General features: G+C 35.1%; 1 protein-coding gene across 1 annotated transcript in view; it reads right to left on the bottom strand.

Annotated features, from left to right (window-relative positions):
* The window catches only part of ORC5 (origin recognition complex subunit 5), a 78,033-nt gene that overhangs the window by 8,542 nt on the left and 42,604 nt on the right, over positions 1 to 26,887 (bottom strand). The window contains exons 12-13 of the mRNA XM_016219587.2: positions 19,042 to 19,152; positions 889 to 1,001 (exon numbers count right to left, since the gene is read on the bottom strand). Of these exons, the coding sequence (XP_016075073.2) occupies positions 889 to 1,001; positions 19,042 to 19,152 (224 nt within the window). The remainder of the gene's footprint in view (positions 1 to 888; positions 1,002 to 19,041; positions 19,153 to 26,887) is intronic.

Genomic DNA, 26,887 nt, shown 5'->3' with positions numbered 1-26,887 from the left:
ATTATTCCACATGCCAGTCTACATACACATCACCTCTTCTACTACAAGTCCTAACAGGTTGTTATCCAGCTGCAACCATGAGATGAAATAATTTATTCATATAAATGGCTGGTACATTTTCCATAGCAGCAGACACACCTTTGTGAGAACTCGTTACATTTTTAGACAGCTCTCATTTTGACAGACATAGTTCTTTCCTAGACCTTCTAACACTCTACAATTACTCAAAATTAGTTCCATCCATTTTGCACATGACAACTCCTGAAATATTTGAGATGGTTACCATATCATTCATAAGGCTTTTTTCTCACACCCCATCCCTCGGTCAGGGATATGACATGGTTTCTCATTTTACCACTGTCCTCCTGCCTCCTCAGCAAGTGCCCATTTGTCGATGCCCCTCTTAAAACTCCAAGCACAACACAGCACACCAGATTTGACCTGCCTATGTCAACACATAGTAGTCAGACCTATTACATCCCTCAAAGAAGACACCAGGATTTTTAAAACCTTATAGTTAGCTCAAATACTCAGAACTTAAGCAAGTCTCTTCTACCTTGTTTTAGTACATAAGAGTTTTTTGTAGTCAAATGTCCATTAAATCCTACCTTGCTACTATGGAACCATTATTCCATTCTATGAAGGTCTTTGAGAATCTTGATTTTTTTTCCATCTAAGATATTAGCTAATTCTCACAATTTTATGTCATTTGTAAATCTGATGAGAGGGTTCATTCTACAGTGAAACTTATTCAATCTTGGCACTAAAATTATCTTTTCTTGCTTAAATGACTAATGACATTACATTAGGAAGAACATTAATTTTTATATTTAGTATATAATTTACATAATTCAAGACATTTTACATTCACAATTACTCTCTGCTTACCTAGCAATAGCTCTGATGAAGTCTAGAGATACTGTGCATTTGTATTTTGGTCCATCAAGCTGATCATCATGGCCAACCAGGGTTAATAGCTGCAGGGTCACTAGAGAGGTAATCTAAATGTAAGAAAGCATTTTTATGAGAAAATGTTGCAATGACATTACATCATGTCCTTATTTCTAAAACTTTATAGTCCTTTGATAAAAATATATAACTGAATTCACAAGAATATCTGCAAAAATTGTTACTGCTATGAAATTTGTATACACAAATCTGTAGATATGCTTAAAGTCCTAGTTAATCAAACTAACAGTGAGTCTTTAAAGATTCCAGGAGAGACAGCTTTGTTCCATTAATGACTCACATACAGTTGCTAACCCTTAAAAACTACAAATAAATCACATTCCTTCTCTCTACATAAGAATTTTATGGAGTTTCTAATACCTCAGAATAACAAATCTACACTCCCTTGAGAATCAAGGGGTTAAAATGTGGATGTGGGCCTTTTCAGAGTTGGGTAGCTGGTTAGGCAAGCAATAAGAAATATATCCTTCAGCCCTGGGCTTAGTCTTGCTTTAAAAACTGATCGCCAATTAAGTAGCCAGGAAATCATCAGAAAGATTAGTCCAAACTAAAAACAACCAAAGGTTTGCTATCATAAGATCCTTACTCAAGGAAATTCCTAAACTATACCTCCAAGTGAAAGTGATCCCACTTAGAAGGTCAGAAATGTAAGGAATGAAGAATAGAGAAAGTAGTTAATCTGATAGTATATCTAAATAAATTTGCCTGTATAGCTAATAAAAATAATGTATATGGGTTTAAAAATAGGATAAATATACCAGTAATATATAAATTGGCAGTGGAGAAAATAAAGTATGAATGTTCTAAGGTCCTGTGGCATCTGAGAGAAAAATAGAAGTACTCATTAAATTTCAACTTTGGTAATTTAACTATGAATATGTACTTACATTATAATTTTCAAAGTAGCAACTTAGAGAACAGAAATAAAAGCATGTACTTCTAAATTAGTAGAGGGGGGAAAAACTAAATAAAAAATTATCAATCCAAAGAAAATAAAAACAAAAACAGGACAAATAAAAAGTATAAAGCAAAGTAACAGATATAAACAAAACTGCATTAGTAATTATAAGCAAATTAACTAAATATTACAAATAAGACAAAAATCGACTGATTGAAAAAATAAATCCAACTATATTCTGCTTAGAAGAGATACATCTAGAACAGAAGAATACAGGAAGGTTAAAAGTCAAGGGACAGAATAAGATACATCAAATACTAACAAAAAGAAAAATGAAGGTATATTAACACAGATAAAACAGATTTTAAGAGATTTAATGAAAAGTTCACTTAGTAATGATAAAATGCAGGCCTTGAGCTCATCTCTCTTACAATATGAGTCGCTTGAGACCTTTATGATGAAGGGATGAGACAGAACAGGATGGGGGGGTCAAGGGATAATGGAGTCTTTGGGGAAAGTATTACTGAAAGTCAAGATAAACTCGTGTCCTTTCCAGTTTAGAAACAAGTAGGAATCATGATAAAAGCAGGCCTGAAATTGTAACAAATGGGAGATACAAAGAAGTTAATATACTTTCCTATGGCAAAATATGTTCATGAACTTCAATCCTTTCTATTTTTCTATAAGGGATTCATTTGCTAACGTAACAGTCATTTGAAACTCACACATTAATCTCCCTTTATTATTAACGGCAGGTTTCTTTAGTAGTTCTTTTTCTTTTAATATAAAAAAACCCACTGATTACCTTTTATTTTGCCAGTGGCATTTCCTTATAATATTCTTATAACTTCTACTTTCCTGTGATTCAAATACCCTCATATTTAATCAATTCTTTAACTCAAATAATATACTAAAATACTCTTCTTCCATATTTTTTCATAAACACAAAATCTGCCCCTTAATTGATTTAAGTTAAATTTCAAGAATATTTTCAGATATCATACAGTTTTATTATTTTTACCACACTAGTTACAACAAATTTCCAAAGGCAGTAAGCTGAACCAGACAGTCCCTTGAAGTCACTCAGTTTTACCAGGATTCCATGGATAAATTAATCATGAAAATTGTGCAAAGAATACAGTATCACTTCAAAATGTAGCAGTCAAAAGGCATTTCCAAAATATTAAGATACCTGCTCAATTTGGAGGTAAGGGATCTCATTTAGGAAAAGTTAAAACACAAAAAAATTTAAGTCAAAATGAAGTAACTAAATTATGATGTGATTTTTCACATTAAAAAAAATACCAGTTTCAGAAATTTGTTATTCCTTGACCTTACCATATGAACAAAAAACAATACACAAATACAGAGTTTAGGAGAACATTCCATAAAGCACTGTACAAATGTACCAACAATTTCAAAGTATTTTGACAGTTTACTAAAATATTGCTAGAGTAAAACTGAAAAAAAACAAGTACAAAGACTAAGTTATGGGGTCAACCTTGTGACTCTGAAACATATTAATTTATATCTAAATAAAAAGTTCTGGAAAAATATACACAACTCTGGGAAAATTATTTCTATACATGCAGAAGTATAAGAATAGCCATCTTCTCCATTATCCAATACTTCAAATTATTATTTTTTTGCAATTGCATATCCATGAAATGCTTGAGGACTGCTCTAGGTCCTGTGCATTCAGATGAATAGGACCACAGAAAATACTTGATTTACTTCCTTGCCCAAATTTAAATGTTCATGACAATATGATGAAGCCGTATCTCCACACTGGCATTAATACCTAAGTAGTTTGATATGGTCAGTGGGCACATGACAGAAGTCTTTAGTCAGTGAAGGTATTCAGGACCAGATTCACAGTGGTGTCTTGGTTTTGTACATACGCATGTGCCTGCATAAGGTGGAGGTGGCCCAGACTCTTTCCCATATGCTGCAGTAGCCATTCCTGTTGTTAGGGTCTCAAATGCAGAAAGTGATTTAGAGAAAGGCTCCAGTTCCAGGAAAGAATAAACTGAAATATTTTACAGCCAATAAAATTAACATCTTAGAGTGGCTTAACTTTGTTGGGGAAAAGCTCTCTAAATAATGGTAAAATATACCTGAATATGCTGAAATCTTTTTAGCACTAAGTTACAGGCTTCTCATGCAACTGAACTTTGAATTACCCTGGAACTTATTTCATAAACAAATACTAAGAAAAAACCTAAAGAGAAGGTTTAGAAAGAATAAAAAAATACAGAACTTTTTCTCCAGACAAGATGATACAAATTCGTATTTACTGTTCTTCCCTGCTAAGGACAACTATAAACCCTGGAACTAATATAAGAGAACCAAAGGAGGACTCCGCAAGGTAGAAAGAGGAAGGTAAGCTGCATAGGGACCCAAAACTGGAGGAATAATATAGAGGCAGGGAATCTTGTGACTCCCGGCCCAATATCACAAGGTGACCCGGCTCTGAATCCTTCAATCCTCAATCCAGAAAAGAAAGCTACCCAGATAGGTTTATTCTTCCCCTGGACTGAACAGGAATACTCACAAAAAGAAATGGAAATTGTGAATTACATTTTTCAAAAAACTATCCTTTATGAATGAAGTAGAGAAAAAAATTCTCAAATAAGAAAAAACTGAAGAATTTGTCACTAGCAGTCCTACCTAAAGGAAGTTCTTCAAACAAAAAGGCAATGAGAAAAGAACCTTAAGCATTAAGAAGCAAGATAGATGGGTGGTAAGAGTTTCTACCATAGAGACTATCTCCTCATGATTCTTCTAAATCATATTTGATTAAAAATTATACCACCTCCTAATACTCAAAAACAATAATATTTAAAACACCTAAAAGTAAAGGGATCTAAATGGAAGTAAGGCTGCCATACTTCACTGGAAGTGCTAAAACATTGATAGCACTTATAAAACTCAATATGCAATTGTCTTATTACCCAGCAATTGCATCACTGGGCATTTATCCCAAAGAAGTATATGTTCACACAAAACCTGTACATGAATGTTCATAGTAGCTTTATTTGCAACAGCCAAAAAGCTGGAAAGAACCCAGATGTCCTTCAATGGGTGAGTGCTTAAGCAAACTGTGGTACATTCATACCATGCAATACTTACTCAGCAATAAAAAAGAGTAAACTATTAACATACACAATAAATAATTTGGATGGATCTCACAGGATTTAATTATAATGAGAAAAAGCCAACCTTAAAATTTACTTACTATATAATTCTGTCTATATACATCCTTAAAATGACAAAATTTTAGAAGTGGTGATTTAATGGCTGCCAGGGATTGAGGGAAGGGGCAGAAGGAAGGTGGATTTTTTTTATCAAAGGAGGGCTCCTTGAGATGATGGCACTGGTCTGTATCTTGACTGTGGTGGAAGAGATACAAACTTACACACGAAATAAAATTTCACATAACCAAATATGCACAAACATATACACAAATGAATACATGTAAAAGTGGTGAATCTGAATAAGATTAGTGGACTATATCAACATCAACTTCCTGGTTGTTAATATTATACTACAATTTTGCAAGATGTTACCATTAAGGGAAAGTGAGTAAAGGGCACACAGGGAGAGAGCCCATATTATTTCTTAAAATGGCATGTGAATTTATAATTACCTCAAAAAATGTTTAATTAAAAATACACAAGAAAAAAATTTATAACTATATATGGTGATGGATGTTAACTAGACTTACTGTAATGACCATTTCATAATATAAAAAATATGGAATCATATTATACACTTGAAACTAACAATGTTACATCAAGTATACCTCAATAAAAACATAAACTGATAAAATACACAAAATATAGAGGGCTCTAAGAAAAACCTTATAAGTGACAGAATAAATTTTACCTCAAAATGTTTAAGTACCTATGAAATTACGAAAATCTACTTATAGAAATAAAACAGTTTTGACGCTTATTTACAGGGATTTTAAAGAAACTACTTGACAAAATATTGCTTAAAGCAGGGAAATCAGAGAATGTTAATTATTTCATATTGATATGTTACTGGGGTGAGGTGATACGGGTTTTAAAAAGTTTATAGATTTTACGGATTTTTTTAAAAAGTCAGATGATTACTTATGACTTCTGGTTCAGCTGCAAGAGAGATTTGTAGCTGCTGGTTTCATGTTGTGAGCCCCAAATGTTGCTACAAACATGTGGCTTGTACAGCTTATTACCTCTATAGAACAGAATTATAACAAAACTATATATAAATCCAAACCTGAGTGTTCTATATTTTCCAAAACTCTACTTTTTATTTTAAAATGGTGAAAGTTTTGTTTCTGATTGTAGGCTATAAAAACCAACTGCACTCAAATTTATTAAAAAGTAAAATGTTCCAATGTAAAACTTATTACAAAATAAAATTCAGAGCTAGCCTCTCAGGACTGAAAATCAATGCCTCATTTTATGGATGAGAAAACATACATCATAAAAGGATGAATGACATTATCAGTCCCTAGTCAGTCACCCCAAACAAATAGGTTGAGGCACTTAAACAGATGCTTCAAAATTACTTAATCCAAAAGTCCAAATGAAAAAGAATATAGCACATTCACTATGCTAGAGGTCTACAAGAAAATTTTGAAGCTGTAACACCAAATTTTAAATTTAACACTTAATTTTAAGAATATTTAACATATTAAAAAATGTTTAGCCAAAATAATGCCTCATTTTGGGTGGTGCTGAATGTTGAACGTGGTCTGTCCAGACTATTAACTATTAGAATAAAGACTACAGTCAGTGCTTTTATCTTTCCTACTGCCCTTCAAAATTCAGAAGGAGGACACATATGTCATCTGGTCCTCACTCCTCCCTCAGACCTAGCAAAGGGTATGGACAAAATTTCAGAGGGAGAGTAAAAAAGAGCTATGGGAACTAGTTAATATCAGTGACCATGGGTAACCAGTGGTATAGAGATTGGAACTTATTATTGAGTCCAGGCTCTATAGAGCAGATACAGACATTGACAGACCTCTATCTATAGATTATAGATATAGACATGTGCCAGGCATGTTACAGTTGACCCTACAACATGGGTTTGAACTACTACACAGGTCCATTTATACTCAAATCATTTCAGTAAATAGGTGCAATACTATAAGTGCATTTTCTCTTCCTAATGATTTTCTTAACATTTTTTCTATAGCTTACTTTCTTGTAAGAATACAATATACAAGCTTACTTTCTATAGCTTACTTTCTTGTAAGAATACAATATATAATACATATAACACACTAAATGTTTAATCAACTGTTTATGGTATCAGTAAGTCAACAACAGGCTATTAGTACCTAAGTTCTAGAGTCAAGTTACATGAGTTTTGACTGGGGGGCTGGGCGTGTGTGTGGATCCACAACCCTAACCCCTGCATTGTTCAAGCATCAACTGTAGTTTCTTCAGTCTTCGTAACAACCCTGCCCTGAGTTAAGTACTATAAATAAACCTCTTTTTTCCAGATGAAGAAACAACTTCAGAGTAGTAAATGTTTAGGACCATTGAGGTAATAGCAACTCTGGGTTTGAATACCATCTGAATCCAAAGCCCATATTCCTCATAGTACCCCACACAGGGAGCTGCAGAACCCAGGGAAAAGGTAACGTTGTTGGGACAGACTAAAGAAAGCTTTATGGAAGAAGTGAGTAAAATGACAACTCTGGAAGCATTCCACACTGAAAGGGGTACCATGAATGTACTGGAGGTTAGAAATCAAGCAGCACAGAGACTGAAGATAAAGAAAGCAACTTAAAGGAAATCGTAGCAAAAAGAATAAAGAATTATCTCAATATAGGCAAAGTCCTGCCCAGGGACAATCCTGTGAACAAGTTATTATATGTGATGGCTTTGATGTCACCAAAGTAAAATATTAACGTGAAATTTATTAACCTAAATATTTAACTTTTCATAAATCAGATTGCATATTTTATTAGACAAAAATTTTACTGTTTTTTAAGGCTAACCATTTAAGAGATAAATAATTTGATGTAGGGGACAAAAGCATGATTTTTTTAAAACCTGAAATTATTAGAGAACACTGAAAATGGTCTCCCAATGCAAAACAACTTATATATTTGTGGATTAAAGGTCATTTACCAAAAAAAAAATCATGATTATAAATCACAATAAATATGTTAATAGTTAAATAAATTAAGTTAGGATGAACATCTACATTTTTAAAAGCAAAGACAATAAAAAAGTCTTTCCTGAAACACTAACATAATTTTAATTATTTAAATAAATTTAAGACTTTGTAGAAAAATTATTACTGCCCTTCTTGGTTTCTGTTATCTATGAAGATACAATCTTTTGCCAGTAATTTTGATTTTAGGGGCACATATACTGTTTTTCACAGCTGCTTTCTTGTCTATTGTACCAAGTTCAAATTCAAATGAATGAAAATCAAATGAATAAAAAAGTGGCTTAGAGAATAGATTTTCAAAGTCAGGATTTAGATTTTGTGCTAGGAAATACTGAATGAAGTTTTTTTTGTTTTTAAGTTGTACTAAAAGTCAGTGACTTCACCTCTAAGGTTTAGTCATGTTTCCACTGACAGTTTTCCTCAAAATATAAATTCTGGTTCTTAGTTCTTGGTTTAAAAATAAACAAAACCCCCCAAATCTGAAGCATCTTGCTATCAAAGAAAATGGTATTTCCCTAGCTTTCAATATTAGCAGCATATTGACACTAATCAAAATATTTTATTTTACTTTGCTTAAAATAATCTAATTCAAAGCCTAAGTATTTCCTCCTATGGCATGACTGATGCATTCACAAAGAAAAAGAAAAACCTCCTTATACATAGAATATTTTTAAATTTACATCTTAAGTGGGGTTGTGCAATATTTGCTTAGTTAATCTTTGCTCTGTATTATGTTCTTTGTTCTTGTCCATGCAGGGGATGAGCTGATTATTTATGTCTTAACAATAGGAGTTCATGTACTACAGTATAGAGGATTTTTTCTTCTTAATCTGAGAGGCAGTCACTAACAAGCTTCAGCTGGAAGTGCTTGATGTTAAAACAGTGTGAACCTGTTCCCAGGCTAATAAACTATGTTCTTTCTGCCAACAAAAGAAAATCAATTTACAACTGTAATTAATTTTTAACATGCTCATTATTTTTATACTTTCATAGGTTGGTATATGTCAACTGATTTGTGAAACAGCCTATCCTGCTTGTTCTGGAGGAACTTTACAATCTGAAACATATTAAATTATTTAAATAAAAAACCTTAATGTGTGATATGTCAGTGTATGAGGTTCATGCAACCCAACAAACACTACAATTGATCTGATTTCAGGCGATGTGATGGTTCATTGAGCATGTGGCATGTAACAAGCAAGTTCAACTGATATTTACACATACAAGGTAGAGGTGATAAGTGCAGCAATGAAAGGGGTAGGCAAATACTGTCAAAGCTATAAAACCTAAAATCATCACCTCTGGAAATTTCTATTTCTCAAAAAAGGCAGGAAATGAACTGTTAGTCTTCAAATAAGCTCAGACAGACAAAAAATGTAATGTGTATTTATGCACAAAGGAACTAAAGATAGTGCCTCTCATCTCTGGAACCTGCTAGCACACAAATGACTGCAAAACTCTAGTACCCAGAAAGACCACAGCTGTATGTTTCAGGGAATAGAACATCACTGAGTGAGTGAATTCCACGTTCAAGGTACTGTGCCAAAGTCACAAAAATGGAAGGACAAGGATTTTGCCTTCAAAGAGTTCAAGGTATTGGGGAGGCAAACAAAATAAAACGGTAACAACACAACATGAGAGCTATGCTAGTGATATGTATACATGCAATTACCTGAGTACAAAAGGAATGACTAAGAGGGAGGGAGATAAAATGTGAATTCATTGAGAAGTGATATTTGGGGGATAAACCATTAAGCATAAAAGAGAGCTCATCAGTGGTAGAGAAACAACACAAAAGAAAACAATACAAAAGAAAAATTGGTGTGCTGTAAGGGAACAAACAGCTTATTGTAAATGGTGTATAGGAAGAATGAAAGAAGTGGCAGAAAACCAGCCAGTTTGTGAAAGACCTTATAAGAATTGTTAAGGAATGTGGACTTGATTTTGTAGATAATGTAATTCATTTAAAAAGTATAAGCAGAAAATGAGGCCAAAAGTGTCTGCTGACAGAGAAACCAGTTAGGATGTGGGTGCAATAGCCTAAGAAATAATGAAACCATGAATTTAAAGCAATGGCAGTGGGGGTGGGAAGAAAAGAGTAAGTTCAAGAGACATTTGTATTTAGGAGGAAAAATAGATTGGACTTGTTGACCAATGAAGTAAAAACAAAAGACAGGGTCCAGAGATAATTTCTCCACTTAAGTAAACTAAATACTAGAAACCGTATACAGTGGTATCTTGGTTTTCAAATGTAATCCGTTCCAGAAGACTGTTTGGGTTCTGAAATGTTTGAAAACCGAGGGATCAACAGCTGACAGGTAGGCCTCAGGATCTTGCCCTCAGCAAAAGCCGAGTGGCATGTTCGATTTCCGAGGCATGTTCAAAAGTGGAAGCATTTCCTTTTGGGTTTATGGCGTTGGTAAACCAAAATGTTTGTCAACAGAGACTTTCCAAAAACGAGGTACCACTGTATTATCTTTGTTTTTCTGGCACCTAACATTATACATGCCACAAAGTATATGCTTAGTAAAGAATGAATAATAAATGACTAGTTTTGAAATCTGAAAAAAAGGAAAGGATTTAGGGAATAATTTGTTTTGGGATATATAACAGTGTGACAGATATGACACATTCAGGTATTACTGTTCAGTTAGCAATTTGGGTCCAGAGCTAGGATAAGGGCTAGAAATACAAAACTCAAAAAATATCAGCATACACACAGCATTTGACGCCAGGGGAACAGATAAGGCAGTTCCATATAAGCCTAGTTCGCTTTCTTACTCCTAACTACACTGACATGATTACTTTCTATTCTAAGAATTCAGCTATCACCAGAGTATCCAAGGTGAGGGGGCAATTAGGTTCCATAGTGACTTGGGACCGAGGACCTAATTTCTCATCCAGGGGAAATGGCAAGGACTTTTCTGAAGCACCAGCTACTGAAATATGCGTACGTATAAGCAGGTGAGGCCAATCTCCAAGAACTCCAGTGAGTTGTGAGCTGACAAGGAATCAAGACAATTTTTCATTGGAAACCATTGCCTTAAGCATCAACATCTGTTTTAATCTTCTTTCTATTAGAAATATTTTAAAATATAGCACACTTCCATAATGCAGATTTTTCCAAATCATTTATCCCTAACTCGTTTTCTAGTCATAAAGCTATATCTAAGGTGTTCATTTGCCTAAATAGTTGCTATACTGACAGTATTTCTTTTCCTAAATAGGCATGTGCAAGCACATATTCACACAAACTTTTTTTTGTGCTTTCAGCAAAAAATCTGCAAGTCAAATAAAATTTATTGGTGTTAAATACATTTCCTCAAAAATATGAATAAAAGGTATACATTTGGTATATTTATTGGAAGCAATACTAGACTTTAAGATAGGTAGTTATAAAATATCGCCTAGAAAAATAAGATATCAATGTACTATTTTTTCAAAAGTTGAAAGCCTACTTTATGCATTTTAAAATTCTGTATGCAGTATTTTACATGTCACCCTTAAGCAACGGTTCCATTTTTCTAGAGTTTAGTAAAAATGCATATTGCTGGGCTGATAGACTTAGAAAGGCAAAGTGATAAAACTGAAGAAATTTAACACGAGATTTAGGAAAGAGTAGGGGTAAACACTGTTCTTTTAAAAATGAAGACAAGAAAGACAACTTTTTACCCCTGGGCAAGAGAGTAAAATATACCCTCCTTCTTATTATCTTTGGCAATGATTAATATTAGTATCCCTTACAACGTAAGTGCAGTTAGGGAAAAATCATAGATCAACTTTACTCTTTTCAAATACGAAGCATCCCAAAACAGTTTTCAAAGATCTGAAACAGGCACCTACTCATAGCTATAGGATGGCAGAATAGTAATGTATCCACACCAGGGACAGTAGGAGATTTGAGAATCTAATTTATTGCCCCAGAGAAGACTGAGCATCATGGCTCTTTGCTGCTAGAAAAGGGTCACCTCTGTCAAACAGCACCCTTACGACCTATTCATCAGAGAAGTAGGTATCAAGTAAGGCTTCTTTAGCATCTTTGAATGGAATGCCTCACAATCTCAATTGTGGTTAAGAAAAAAAACACACAAGATTATTAGAAATGTTAGCATTCAAGATATTTTCTGTGATTTACATAATTTACCTTAACAGCATCAAGTATTTAAGTTGGATATTACAGACACACTGGAATGCTGGCACAAGCCAAATGAAGCACAGAGAAATTGAAAAAGAATAAATAGCTTTTCACATTTTCTAATATGATAGTATCCAAGCAATTTATTTTTAAGAAAACTGTCCCATTTGTTCACCAACTTTAATATCTATAAAGATAATTCTCATACTAAAATCACTTTATATGAATGTAACTAGATTTTAAGATATTACACTTTGTGTTTACTAGATTCAAATTCTTAATTAATCAATATATGCACTGGAGCCGTGGCCAGTGTGGCTCAGTTGGTTGAGCATCAGCCCATGCACTGACAGGCTGCCAGTTAGATTCTGGTCAGGGCGCATGCCCGTTACGGGCTCGATCCCCAGTGGAGGGCATGCAGGAGGCAGCTGATCGATGTCTCTCTCTTATTGATGTTTTTCTTTCTCTCCCTCTGGCTTTACCTCTCTCTCTAAAGTCAATAAAAACATATAAAAATACACATTGGGTAGTGTTTCATCAACTATGATATCTGATGTTACAGAACTAGCATTTGATAAATGTTATTACTTATTTGTAAAATATAAAACCATAATATTACATAATATACAAACTAATTTTTAAGACAGAGGTTTTATAATTATAAACCAAGTCTATAAAATCATTTATAGAGAATTATTTGGTTAAAGTGCTTTTGCTTAAAAATCTAGAAAAGTAGTTTGAAATATTGTATATAAAAGTGATATGAGTATAACATTTAATCATAAAGTATTTGAAATATAGCAAAACCTTGATATAACGGACAAATTCAGGTGAAAGTCTGTTATATAATAAAGTAGGCTTTCCAAATGAGTATGTTAAAAAATTGATGAATTAGTTTCCCTGTTTTTAATTATGCAGATATGTTTGTGTAATTAAAATTATTTATGAAAAGCTTAATTTCACAGAAAAGTTTTCTATATGTATTACAGTAATTTTAAATTTATAATGAATAGGTCTAGTAAATGCATGCATTCAGCAGTCACTGAGAGTAAACAAATGCACACGGCTGAGGTGTGGTTTAGTGCATGTGGGAACATCCCTATAATGTGTTAAAATGGCTGCAGAAAGTCACATCACAGGACAATTGAACCAATTACCCCATGAGAAGCAGCATGATCTTGTGATAATCATTCGCTGAACATTGTTTACAAATGGTGACTCTTGGATTTAAATATGTAGATATGTAATATTTATGTCGATGAAATTACTACAGTGTTTTCTCTAACATATGGTCTATTCACTAAATTTGTTAAAAATAACAGTGAATTAATAACAAAAAAACCCCAACTGTTACTTTAAGTATAAGCAAATCTTGGTTAAAAACACTTTAAAGTTAACAGGGTGTTAATTTTCACATATGCCATACAGATCGGAAATTTTGTCCATTAAATCCAAAGTCTGTTAAATCAAGGTCCGCAAAATCAAGGGTTTAGTGTACAGCCATGTAACTTTTTAAGAGCCACTTAGTTTATAATAGGCCACGTACAATATACTACTTATTTGTTCATAACTTAGGTTTCAAGTCTTAATTAAGATACCAATAAACATAACTAGCTATAATTTAAAAATTATATAAATTACTATACATCTACCTATGTTTGAAGAAAAATGCCAAAAATCTGTTTTTGGTTGAATAAAATGTTGGCTGCCCTAATAGCATAGCAAAAACATCTTCCTACAGCTGTTGTAGAGATGAAGCACATGCTTCAAAACACCCTCCTAGATAAAATAACTAAATTATCATTCTTTCTGACTGATAAATTCATTTGGAAAAATCAAAGTAATTAGTTTAAATATATCCTGTATGGCTCATAAACCAACACCCAAATGAGTAGAGCATAAGATTATATAAATGCTACTAGAATTAATGCAACCTTTATAAGAAAAGTTCAAGTTGATTCATGACTAAAAAATTAAATTGATGTAACAAAAATACTCCAACTATATCCCAATATCGTGATTTAAGTTCTGGAGCAGAGAAATTATAAATGGAAATGTATATTTAAAAAAAAAAAAAATTTGTACATTATACTTTGCTCCAGAATGTTTTTTATACTTTTAAAAATGAAATTACATTTATAGGCATTTAAATTTAATTTTTTGTTATTAAATTATATACAATTAAATATACAGTGATTCAGAAACTAGACATTACTTACTAAAAAAAAAAAGCAAATTGTCAATATGGTACAAAAAACTATTTTTTAAAGCTACTATGCTGCTCTTCTCAGCTACTTCTAATATTAATTCAGAGTACACTGTTTCTTATAATATAGCAATATAATAAGTGTATTATTTTAAAACTTCTAAATTATAGAATTATAGAGAATTGTCTTAAAAAATAATTTTTCAAAATGCCACCTGATTAAATAAGTTCAATGATTACATGTGATATAAATACTAGTAATTAAATGTCCCTAATTTTTAAGAGAGAATTCTCCTTTTAAAGTCACTTTAGAAACCTATAGTAATTATCTTAGAAATAAATTCTTCACCAATTTCATCATCTGGGAGAAGATAAAGCATTGTGGCTTAATATTTTTAAATAAGTGATATACCTGATGATAGTCTTAAAGAACTGTATGTACTTCTACTGCCTTCGCCTAACTACAAGACTATGGAGGGGGTGGGCAAGGATAAGTAAGAGAAAATACAGAAAATCACAGATATATAGATCTTTCAAAAAATTGCAAGTAAGTTATTTTTCTTCAAGAAAATAAAGTTAAACGGCATAACCTGGTTTTAGTATATATCTGGAGGGAAAAAACCCAATTCAATAGCATTTCTTTTAAAGATGATAAATGGTCTTCAATAACATATCTGATCAAAGTGTTTTGAAAGTAATTATCTTTGCCATTTCCTGAATGTGATATAGCTTATACATTCTATCCATGCTGAGAGGGGGAAAAAAAAATGAAAACACCAGAATTAAAGCTTTGTCATTCACAATGTTCAGGTATATATGGGACTGTATTTATTTTATTTGAATGAAAAATTTTAAAATGACCCATGGGTCATGACTGCAAAACTATAGTAAATTGTATAAGGCTAAATTTTCTTCCAAGTCTAAGAAAATTTAAAAACTGTATTTTAATTTAATAAATATGAGCATTATTCTAATGTAAAATGTTAAATGTACTAATAGTCTTTTACTCATCTTTGAGACTAAAAAGTTAATGAGTAGAATTTTATTTAAAATTTAATAAAGAATATATAAATTAAGAATACCAACTATAATACTATCACTAATACTGTTATGAATTTGATTATTCTCAATTGCAATTTTAAGAACTTTAAAGATTCACTATTTTTATAACTTTATTACAGAATAGATTTAAATGAAATGCAATGGAAATAAACTTTTGCTTCAAGAGAATTTTGAGCATATATAACACATCTGATCAATTTATTATGTGAGAAATTATAAATAATTATGTAACTGGTAAATCAAGCTATAAAATAGCATATTACTACAAAATAAATCCTTAAAATAGTTGATATAAAAGAAATAAATAGAAAAAAAATGATCATCACATATAAACACATTACAGCCAATAAAAAGAAATTTACTTCCAGTTGGAAAAACTTATGGTAACACAATACCTTACCAATCTTATTTATATTTTTAAGAAAGCGTGTACAGCATACTTTAATGTATATAATTAACTATCTCCAGGTAATTTTCTTTTATTCAAATAAACCAATGTGCTAAATTAACAAACAGCTTTCTCTATCAAAAAACAGTATTAACAAGTTGTTTCCTAGTTTATCTAAAAACTATAATGTAACGATATTGCCATCTAGTGTTCATATCGAATAAGCACTTTTAATACAAAGGTCACACTTTTGTTTTCCACTTAAAAAATTATGTGTGCATAGGTTAAATACAAATTGTCATTCCTATGGACAAGAGTATAGTTTTCATGGATGAATAAAAGGAAAAAACAGTAAAGGTCACTGGGAATCAATGGAATGAAAAAGAAAATAAGGCATGGGGGAGAAATATCCTTCCTATGGATGCGATTTCTGCCACATTTTGTTCTTACACACAGTATATATGTGACTTGATTGTCTTGGATACTTTATTGACCAAGCCAAAAGTAAAGGTCAACTCCTTAGGGTTAGTTGCATCATCACTTTGTAGCCTCCCACCCTTTGTATCCTAAATGGGACTCAAGGGAGATCAAGTCCTAAATGATTTGTCATCAAATGAACATAAATTCATTAAAGCCATGTTTTAAATATACAAAATTTATCATTTTGATTACTGCTGAGAAGAGATAAAGAATAAAAAAACTGTTGTTAATATTGAAAAGAATTTCACAATTGTTAAGGTGGAAAACAATTTAACTTGGTTAAAAAATAAAGATACATTTTAGGCTAACTTGTTTCTTAATTACAACATTACAAGCAGTGTTGAAAACAAAGACAGATGGCATGGTTCATCAATACTCAAAGGCTGCTGCTGGGAAAATCTTCATCAAGTCTGGATGCTACCAGTGATTTGCTATGTGTCCTTGGGCAGATCTCTTAGGTATTCTGAGCTTCAGTTCCTTTTCTTTAAAGATTAGTATATGACAAGACTATAAAACATAAAATGCCCTACCTAAGTAAGGTACCAACAAGGTATGATGGGTGGTAGTGGCAGTATTACTACATACTAGATTGCAATAATGACTGCTATCCCTAACACAACATAATTCACTTTCAACTAAACCAGTGTGAGGGTTCACAAAAGTGTCTTGTTTTTTCCTAGTCCTATCCCTTTGGTCATATTACCCACCCATCATAAATATCTGGTCTACTAAACTCTATCCACTGGAAATAAGGTGTCCACTGGAAGAAAGGCTAATTTTATCTATTATTTTTCCTTTTTATTCACCCATTTTCTCATTTTTGTGTAATAGAAATGGATCACTATATAAGTCAGAAATATTTAAAGGAAAAAAATCCTACTCATTCTCTACAACCCAGCTCCATTCTTCACCTTTTCTATACAGTCATCTTTCTCTCGTCCTGCCCAATCCAGAAGTGATCTCTCTACTCTAAACTTCTCAGCAGCACTAACTAGCATTCATTTACAGCCATCCATTATTTTCTAATACATGTTTTAATCCCCCTGAATAAATTATAAGCTCTCTAAAAGGGAAAAACATTGATTATCCATCTTTGTATCTCCCACAAAGATAATTTTTGGGTACCTGAGAAGTACAATAAGATGTGATACAAATGCCTTCCTGCTCTGTTTAGAAGTATCTCACCTCCCTAGGCTTTCGTTCTCAAGGATTTACACATGTCACATTGATTGGCTACATCATTTAGCCTCTCCAAGCCTCAATTCCTTACAATAACGATCATAATACCGATTTCACAGTTATTCCAACAGCAAAAATAAACAAAAAAGTAGCGTGGCTGGCTTGGCTCAGCAGTTGAGCATTGACCTGTGATCTGGCAGATCAAGGTTGGATTCCCGGTCAGGGCACAAGCCCAGGCTGCAGGCTCGATCCCCAGTGGAGGAGGCGCAGGAGGCGGCCGGTCAGTGGCGACTATCTCATCAATGACGTTTCTGTCTCTCTCTCCCTCTCCCCTCCTCTCTCTGAGATAAATAAAAATATATATATTTTAAAAATATATGTATTGTATGTAGAAAGCTATTAATAAAATGAAAAGTTTGATTAAAAAGTACTTTATTTTCAGACAAAGCATTTTTAAAACATATATAGGGGAAAAAAAAATCCCTGTAATACAGATTAAAACTAAATTGGATTTTTTAAACTATTGGCATTAGGGCTACCAATCTACCTACCTATTTAGCTAGTTATATGCATGGCCTAATAACTGACTACATTACCTTTCTTCAAGAACACAGTTAAAGGTAGATAAAATTTTCTATAAATGCTGACATAAAAATTATTTAACTTAAACAATGACTTAAATGGAAAACATATATTTTATTCTCAAAGATTTAAGTGAAGAATTAAAAGTTATCACCACACATTAGATTACAAAGTCTAACATCCACTCAGGGACCAAATTTATCTGCTGTGAATTTAAATGTAAATGCTGTTATTTACATATTTCTCAGCCTAAAAACATACACAAAACAAATTCCTCACCTCAATGTCTCAGGTGACTGCTTTTCAAAAATACTAGCCACATCATTTGCTTTTCCTTCTATCCATTCACATCATAAATATTGTTTTTCTGGACCATTTAAGAAATGTACTAAGGCTATATTTTTAGTAAATGTTTCTTAAAATGGCAATTAAAAAAATCTTAACTTTATTAAATATGTCATGGTTCCTATTTTTAGGCTACTGCTGCCATCTAGTGAAAAATTTGAGAACTTAATCATTCTGAAGATAAAAGTATTTTTGTAAAAAATGCACTGTCAACCTGCAAGTTATATATGTGAGGAAATAATACTACTTCCTTGCAAATAAAATTTTTAAAATTTTGTTTTCATTAAATTATATTTCTATATTATAATTAATCAATAATCATAAGGCCACTTGTTTAATCAAGATCATTATAATAGTTTCATGTTAAAATTCCTTTATTTAAAAAAAAGCCAGGAACATTAAGCTGTTTTTATTATCCAGTTATACCTGTATGCAAATTCAGTAATACCTTCAAAGATTTGGAATTTTCAATTACTTACCAAGAACATTGTTCATTATATAGTTAAAACTAACTCATACTGACCAAAACTCTAAATGCATGGAACTCTACCAACTATTCTACCTGAAAAATTCCATAAAGATAAAGATAATAGATAACAACCTATCACAAAGCTTACCTGGGAAAAGATATTTGCTGTTGGAGCAACTCTACTGTCCACGATACTATATAATATTGCTAATAATCTATCTAGTGGAAACAGCTTTGGTCCAAGGAGGTGATTGCTTGTCTGTAAGAAAAAAGAAAATCGATTTTCTCCTTACAGCAGAGGACTCACTTTCTGTATTATAAATTCCCAGTAACAAAATATTTATATTCTATAGTTAACCAAAGATGCTTAAAAAAATCCAACTTGCAGTCTCCACGTAAAAACTTTACCTGACATAACCATGATTTATCCCTTAACATTTTCTTCAAGATTTTCTGACTTAGCATCAACAAATATTAAAGGAATCAGAAGTCATCCAGCCTAGTCCTGAACATCACCCCTATTTTGCTGTTGTAATCAAATGTTAAGTGACTTAGCCAAGTCATTTGTCAAGATAGCACATAACCAAAAGCAGGATCGAGGTCCAATTCCTAGCCTAGAATTTACTAATACTTCTCACCATTCCTCTTCGTACCACAGACTGTAAAATGTATTTCCTCAACATTAATAGTTCTAAAAGATCAGTTATAGTAAATACTAGCTTAGAAAACTAATAAAATGTTTTAATTTATGAATAAGCTGTCAGCTCAAAACAATGAAAAATTTATAGAAGTTTAAAGACTGTAAAATGTTCATAATAGTATACAAAGTCATGTGATACAATCTCTTGTCATTAGAAAACTGCAGTGCTCAAGGTCCACTCTATAAGATAAGTTTGGTAGCAATGTAAGAATTTAAGTACTCTATATTGGCAAATAAAATGGGAAGCTATATTTACATGCATGGGAATAACTATTTCTTTAAAGAAGAATGACTATAAAGGCAAATGCTTACTCAGAATTACAAAATGAAGTATTTACCTCAACTATTTCTAAAAGATAGCTTAGAAGTCATTTTCCAATTGTTAATTTGTACATGCTTTCCTCATTGACTTCTTCAAACATTTAGAAGAGTACAGATTACGCCCTGGCCGTACGGCTTCGTTGGTTGGAGTGTGGTCCCGTAGACCAAAAGGTAGTGAGTTTGGGTTCAATCCCCAGTCAGGGCACAAGCGGGAAACAACTCATTGATGTCTATCACTCACATCCATTTGTTTCTCTTTCTCTCTCTCCCTCTCTTCAAAATCAATAAAAATAAATAAATTTATTTTAAAAAGGAAACTCCAAGTTAATATAATAAATAACAGTATACACACAAATTTTATCAAACCATAACATTCTGCAATACATGCAAAAAAAAATAAAACATTACAGATAAGTTGAAGCTCCCTTGCACTCTTCTTATATCACATTCTTTCTTTCCCTAAAAGAAGCCACTATGCAGAACTTGGTGTTTTTACCACTTTCACGACAGTTTTTAGAATAGGTATGTATCCATAAACAAAAACAGCACTGAACTTCCAGTCAAGACAGTGGCATAGGTAAACGGGGTCCGTGCCTCCTACCACAGCCACATCAAAATTACAACGAAAGGAGGAAACAAAACGGCAGCGTAGGTGACAGCTGCACCCGCCGCCTCCCGCAAACACATCAAAATTACAACTGAAATACAGAACCACCATCACTCAGAACCTCCTGAAATCTAGCTGAACAGAAGCCCCACAACCACGGAACTGAAGCAGCACCGAGACCGGTAGGAGGGGCAGAGACGTGGGGGATCTGGGATGAATCGAGGAGACTCGGCCTATTCCTGCTGTTTAAACCTGGGAGGGATTATCTCGGGGGTGGAGGTTTCCCAGAGGAGTGAGGGGTCCCAGCCCCACATCAGGCCCCCAGCCCAGGGCTCCAGGGCCAGGAAGAGAAATCCCCACAACTTCAAGCTGTGAAAACCAGCGGGGACTGTCACTGAGGGTCCCGGAGGGTGCGGGGCTCCTAGGCTTTCACTTTAAGGGCCCGAGCATGGACTCACTCAGTCGCGCTCCCTTTGAGCCCCAGCGCCGGCAGCAGCTTGAAAGGAACCTGGGACACTTGGGGAGGAACTAAGCTGCCTGAGATTGGGGCAAGAGGTGGAGGGGCAGCTTTCTCCAAGGCAGAAGAGCTGGCAGAGGCCATTGCTCCTTTCACGAGCCCTCCTCCCACAGAGCCCAAAGGCAGGCACCATATTTGAATCTCCAGCACATGACTCATACCTTTCATCCCCCACCCGAGGATTCCCAGAGGCCCCACCCCTCCCTACCTGCAGGCTCATCCAGGCCATTTCCAGTGGCTTGTCTATGCAAGTGGCCTCTCGAGCCTTATGTTTAGGACTTTCCTAAAATCTCTCAAACAAACAGCAGTGTGCCCCATATGGCTTGATAAGTGGCCCCAGGCCTGGCACTAGTGGGAGCCTGCATTGGCTCATAGCTTGGCCTCTCCTGGGCTCCTCTAACCCCAGCACAAGTAGCAGCCATCTACGGTTTGCTATGTAGCTCATGCTGGGTGGCCCTGGGCAAGGCACTGGCAGAGGCTGACTTTGCACCTCTCAGGAGGCCGAAGAGACAGTGCACCTGGTGGTGAGACTCCACCACGCTGGATTACAACCCTACCACATCCACAAGTGACACACTCAAGGGGCACACTTGGTGAACACCAAAGCTCCACTGAAAGTAAATCCTGCTCTGTAGCAGTGTCTCCAGCACAGCAGCTCTTTGGCTGTAGTTGCAGCTGGTCCTCACAGCTAATTGGCCTGGGGGCCAATTCCTCCCAGTGATGCCAACAGCAACCAAGGCTCAACTACAATATGATGGTGCACTCAGCCCACACAGGGGAGCACCTAGAAGGCCCAGCTCAGGTGACTGGGGAGGCTGATCCACTGGACCCTACAGGACACCTACTACATAAAGCCACTCTACAAATTCCAGGAGACATAGCAGCTCTACCTAATACATACAAACAAACACCTGGAAGCAGCAAAAATGTGGAGGCTAAGAAACATGTCACAAAGAAAAGAACAGAAGAATTCTCTAGAAAAGGAACTAAATGAAATAGATCCAAGCAAGCTAACAGATACAGAGTTCAGAATTTTGTTTATAAGGATGCTCAAGCATATTAGTAAGAGTATTACGAAAACAACTGAGAAAATCGATGATATAATAAAGTACAAATTTGAAATGAAGAATGATTTACAGGGAATCAACAGTAGAGGATGCTGAGAATCAAATCAGCAATTTGGAACATGAGGAAACAGAAACACCTAACCAGAAGAGCAAAAAGGAAAAACAACCCAGAAATATGAAGATAGTATAAGGAGCCTCTGGGACAACTTCAAGAGGTCCAACATTTGTATTATTAGGGTGCCAGAAGGAGAGGAAAAGGAGCAAGAAATTGAAAACCTATTTGAAAAAATTACAGAAAACTTCCCCTACCTGGGGAAAGAAATCGACTTACAAGTCAAGGAAGCACAGAAAGTCCCAAACAAGAGGAACCCAAAGAGGCCCACAGCAAGACACATATAATTAAAATGCCAAAGGTTAAAGACAAAGAGAGAATCTTAAAAGCAGCAAGAGAAAAGCAGTTGGTTACCTACAAGGGAGCACCCATATGACTGTCAGCTGATTTCTCAACAGAAACTTTGCAGGCCAGAAGGGAGTGGCAAGAAATATTCAAAGTGAAGAAAAACATGGAACTACAACCCAGATTGCTCTACTCAGCAAAACTATAATTTAGAACTGAAGGTCAGATAAAGAGCTTCTCAGACAAGAAAAAGTTAAAGGAGTTCATCACCACCAGACCAGCACTATAAGAAATGTTGAAGGGTCTTGAAGGATCTGACGAACTAAATAGATCCAGAGACACTGACCCATGCAACAGATGATCGTATTTCAGAAGAAAGAGGGAAGGGGGGTGGAGGGTGGGAAGAGATTAACCAAAGAAGTTACATGCATATAAGCATAACTCATGGACACAGTCAATAATGGGGCGAAGGCCTGGAGAGGGGGTGGGAGCGAAGTGGAGGGGGTCAATTGGGGGGGGGATGGGACACCAGTAATATTTTCAACAATAAAGATCAATTAAAAAAAAAAAATTACAACTAAACTACAGAACCACCATCATTCATAAGTGCCTAAAATCTGGCTGAATGGAAGCCCTACAAGTAGGGAGTTAAAGAAGAAGCCACATTCACACTTGTAGGAGGAGCATAGACTCAGAAGAGGCTTGTCCCACACCCACATGTGGCAGTTTAAAATCCAGAGGGATATATCAAGCTACAGAGATCCTCCCTGATGAATGAAGCATCCCACCCCACACCAGGCCACCCAACCCAGGGATCCAGGGCCAGGAAGAAAAGTTCCCATAACTCTGGCTATAAAAACCAGTGGGGACTGTGGCTGAGAAGGAGGGCTGTTGGTGTGCCAGGCAGTTCCTCTTTAAGGGCCTGCAAATGGACATACTTGGATTCACTTGACTCATTCCCTCTGAGCTCCAGCACTGGGGCAGCAGCTTGAAAGGCACCAGAGAAATGTGGGGAAGAACTGAATTGTCCAGCATCAGGACAGGAGCTGGGGGTTGGAGGGAGGAGGCAGCTTTCTCCCAGACAGAAGTGCTGGCAGAGGTTCCTTTTCTGAGCCCTCCCCTTAGAGGCAGCAGGCAGGCTGTCTGAGACAAGCAACCCAGCTCAAATTGTTTGCCCCACCCTGGTGATTCCCTGAGGCCCCATCCAACTTTTGGCCCCACTCAAGATGTTTCCAGTTGCTTTTCTTTAGAAATGGCTAGTCTTGGCTCATGCTTCAGATTTTCCTAATATCTCTCAAACAGGCAGAAGCTGGCCTCAGTGTGCCCCATACCTCTTGCTAAGTGACCCCAGGCCCAGCACTAGCAGCAACTGGCCTTAGTTCTCTTGGCAGCTTAGCCTCGCATGGGCAACTCCAAGCTCAGCACAAGTAGCAGCCATTTGCAGATCGCTTTGTAACTCATGCTAGGTAGCCCCGGAAATAACATAGACAGTGTTTGACCCTGATCTGCATCTCCCAGGAGGCCTCAGAGCCAGCACAGCTTCAGACCATGTCAAAGTTCCACCCAACCACCTCTACAGTGAAACTCTCAAGGGGCAAACTCAGCAGGCACCAGAGCCCAGCTGAAATAAGTCTTGCCCTGCACAGCTGATCATCCAGAGGTTGGTGGTCCCAGCCAGTCCTTGCAGCTGATCGACTTGGTGATAAATCCCTACACTAACATGTCAATGGCCATGAAGGCTCAACTACAAAAGGAAGGCATACCTGGAATGCCCAGTTTGGGTGATCCAGGAGGCTGTGCCACTGGACCCTACAGAATACCTACCAAGTTAGGCCACTCTACCAAGCCTGGGAGATGTAGAAGCTCTACCTAATGTATAGAATCAAACACAGGGAAGCTACCAAAATGAGAAGACAAAGAAACATGGCCTAAATTTAAGAACAGAACAAAACTCCAGAAAAAGAACTAAACAAAATGGAGACAAGCAATCTACTAGATGCAGAGTTTAAAACACTGGTTATAAGGATGCTCAATGAACTTAGTGAGAATCTCAGTAACATAAAAAAGGACCAGTCAGAAAAGAAGGATACACTAAATGAAATGAAGAATTTACAGGGAATCAACAGTAGAGTAGATGACGCCCAATCAGAAAAGCAAAAACACCCAGTCAGAAAAGCAAAAAGAAAAAAAGAATCAAAAAATATGAAGATGGTTTAAGGAGCCTCTGGGATAACTTCAAGCGTGCCAACATTCGCATCATGGGACAGCGGGAAGGAGAAGAGAGAAAGCAAGAAATTGAAAACCTATTTGAAAAAATAACAGAAACCTTCCCTAACCTTGTGAATAGACATACAAGTCCAGGAAATGCAGAGATACAACCAAAGAGGCCCACACCAAGACACGTAGTAATTAAAATGCAAAAGGTTAAAGAGAGAATCTTAAAAGCAGCAAGAGAATAACAGTTACCCACAAGGGAACTCCCAGAAGACTGTCAGCTGATCTCTCAACTGAAACTTTGCAGGCCAGAAGGAATTGGCATGAAATACTCAAAGTGATGAAAAGCAAGGACCTACAACCAAGATTACTCTAACCAGCAAAGCTATTATTTAGAATCGAAGGACAGATAAAGAGCTTCCTAGATAAGAAAAAGCTAAAGTGGTTCAAACCACCAAACAGTATTATATGAAGTTTTAAAGGGTCTTCTTTAAGAAGAAGGAAAAAACGTTCAAAAAAATAAAAAATAAAATGGCATTAAATGTGTATCAATAATTGAATCTAAAAAAGAAAATAAATGAACAAGAACTGAAAGACTTATACAGAGAACATTTTGACAACTGCCAGATGGGAGAGGAGTTGGAGGAATAGGTGAAAAGGTGAAGTGATTAAGAAGTACAAATTAGTAGTTACAGAATAATCATGGGGATATAAAGTACAGCACAGGGAACATAGTCAGTAATATTCTAATAACTATGTATGGTGTCACATGGGTGCAAGATTTATTGGGATGACCATTTAGTGAGTTATGTACTGTTTAATCAGTTGGGTGTATGTCAATTGTAGTGTATCAACTAACTGAAAAATTTTTTAAATGATTTTTTTAAAAATTGAAGAATTCATAAAAAAATACACAGCATTGTTTGCTTCATCTAAAATTTTATATAAAGGATATCATTTTGGACATATCACTCTATCAATTGTTTTCCTTTAACATTACGTTTTTGAGATTTATCTGTATTGACACACGTGGCTCTAGTCCGTTTTTAAACTTCCCTACAAATTTCCACTTTATGACAAATCACTATCTCCTTTTAAAAATTCATCACTATCACAAATACTGTGATGGACAATCCTGTACATTTCTCTTTGTGCACATGTGTGAGTTTCTCCAAGTAGGGTTGCTAAATTAAAGTACAGGGAAGAGACAATGCTATGTGTTCACCAACACTGTTTCTTCTTGGGCACATAAGACTACATTTCTCAGTCTCTCTTGCAGTTAGATGGAGGTCATATGCTTGAGTTCCAGCCAATGACACATGGGTGAATGTGATGTAAGTTACTGTAAAGATGGCCTTTCAAACCATTGAATCCTTTAGTCTTCTTTTCCTTTGGATGCAACTTTGGAGGCCACCATGTATCACTTAACATAAGACGAAAGAATGCCACCCAACTCATATTCAATTGTGTCATGAGCAATATATAAACCTGTTATGTTAAGTTACTGGGCGGTGGGTGGGATTTTTTTACAACAGTGTAGCTCAGCCAATGCTGATCAATACAAAGTACATTCATTCACATATTAACTTTATTAGATATCACCAACCTGCAGAATATTCAGGCCCTTATTCTTCCACATTATCACCAACACTTGGAATCATCAGACATGTTTCATTTTTGCCAGTCTGAGAGTGTGAAATAATACCTCACTGTTGTTTAAAATTGCATTTTTCATTAGTGAATAAGGCTGACAATTATGTCGTTTGTTAGACATTCTAGTTACTTTTAAAAATCATTTATCCATTTATTAATTGTATTTTTGCCTTTTTCTTATTGGTTTGTATGAGTCTTTAAAAACTGTAAATACTAATCATTTGTCAGCTGTCTGAGTTCAAGAATAGTGGTTAACATCATGGTGGGTTTGAAGTCAGACAGTCCTGGATTTGGATGCTAGTTCTATCACATTAACTATGTAACTTTGGGCAAGTATTTGAATTTCTCTTTAATACTCGGTTTCCACATCTACAAAATGAAAATAGTAATAGTAACCATATTTATTCAGTCATTGTGAGAATTAAATGAGATCATATGCAGAGACACCTTACTGACCGGTCACGAGTATACACATTTCTGTGTCCTAACGTTGCTGAGATTGTGTTTCCACTCCCAAG

Source organism: Miniopterus natalensis, chromosome 10 (genome assembly GCF_054644295.1).
Source record: "Miniopterus natalensis isolate mMinNat1 chromosome 10, mMinNat1.hap1, whole genome shotgun sequence".
Classification (NCBI taxonomy): domain Eukaryota; kingdom Metazoa; phylum Chordata; class Mammalia; order Chiroptera; family Miniopteridae; genus Miniopterus; species Miniopterus natalensis.
The sequence above is the reverse complement of the archived record's forward strand: the minus strand, read 5'-3'. Positions and strand labels throughout refer to the sequence as shown.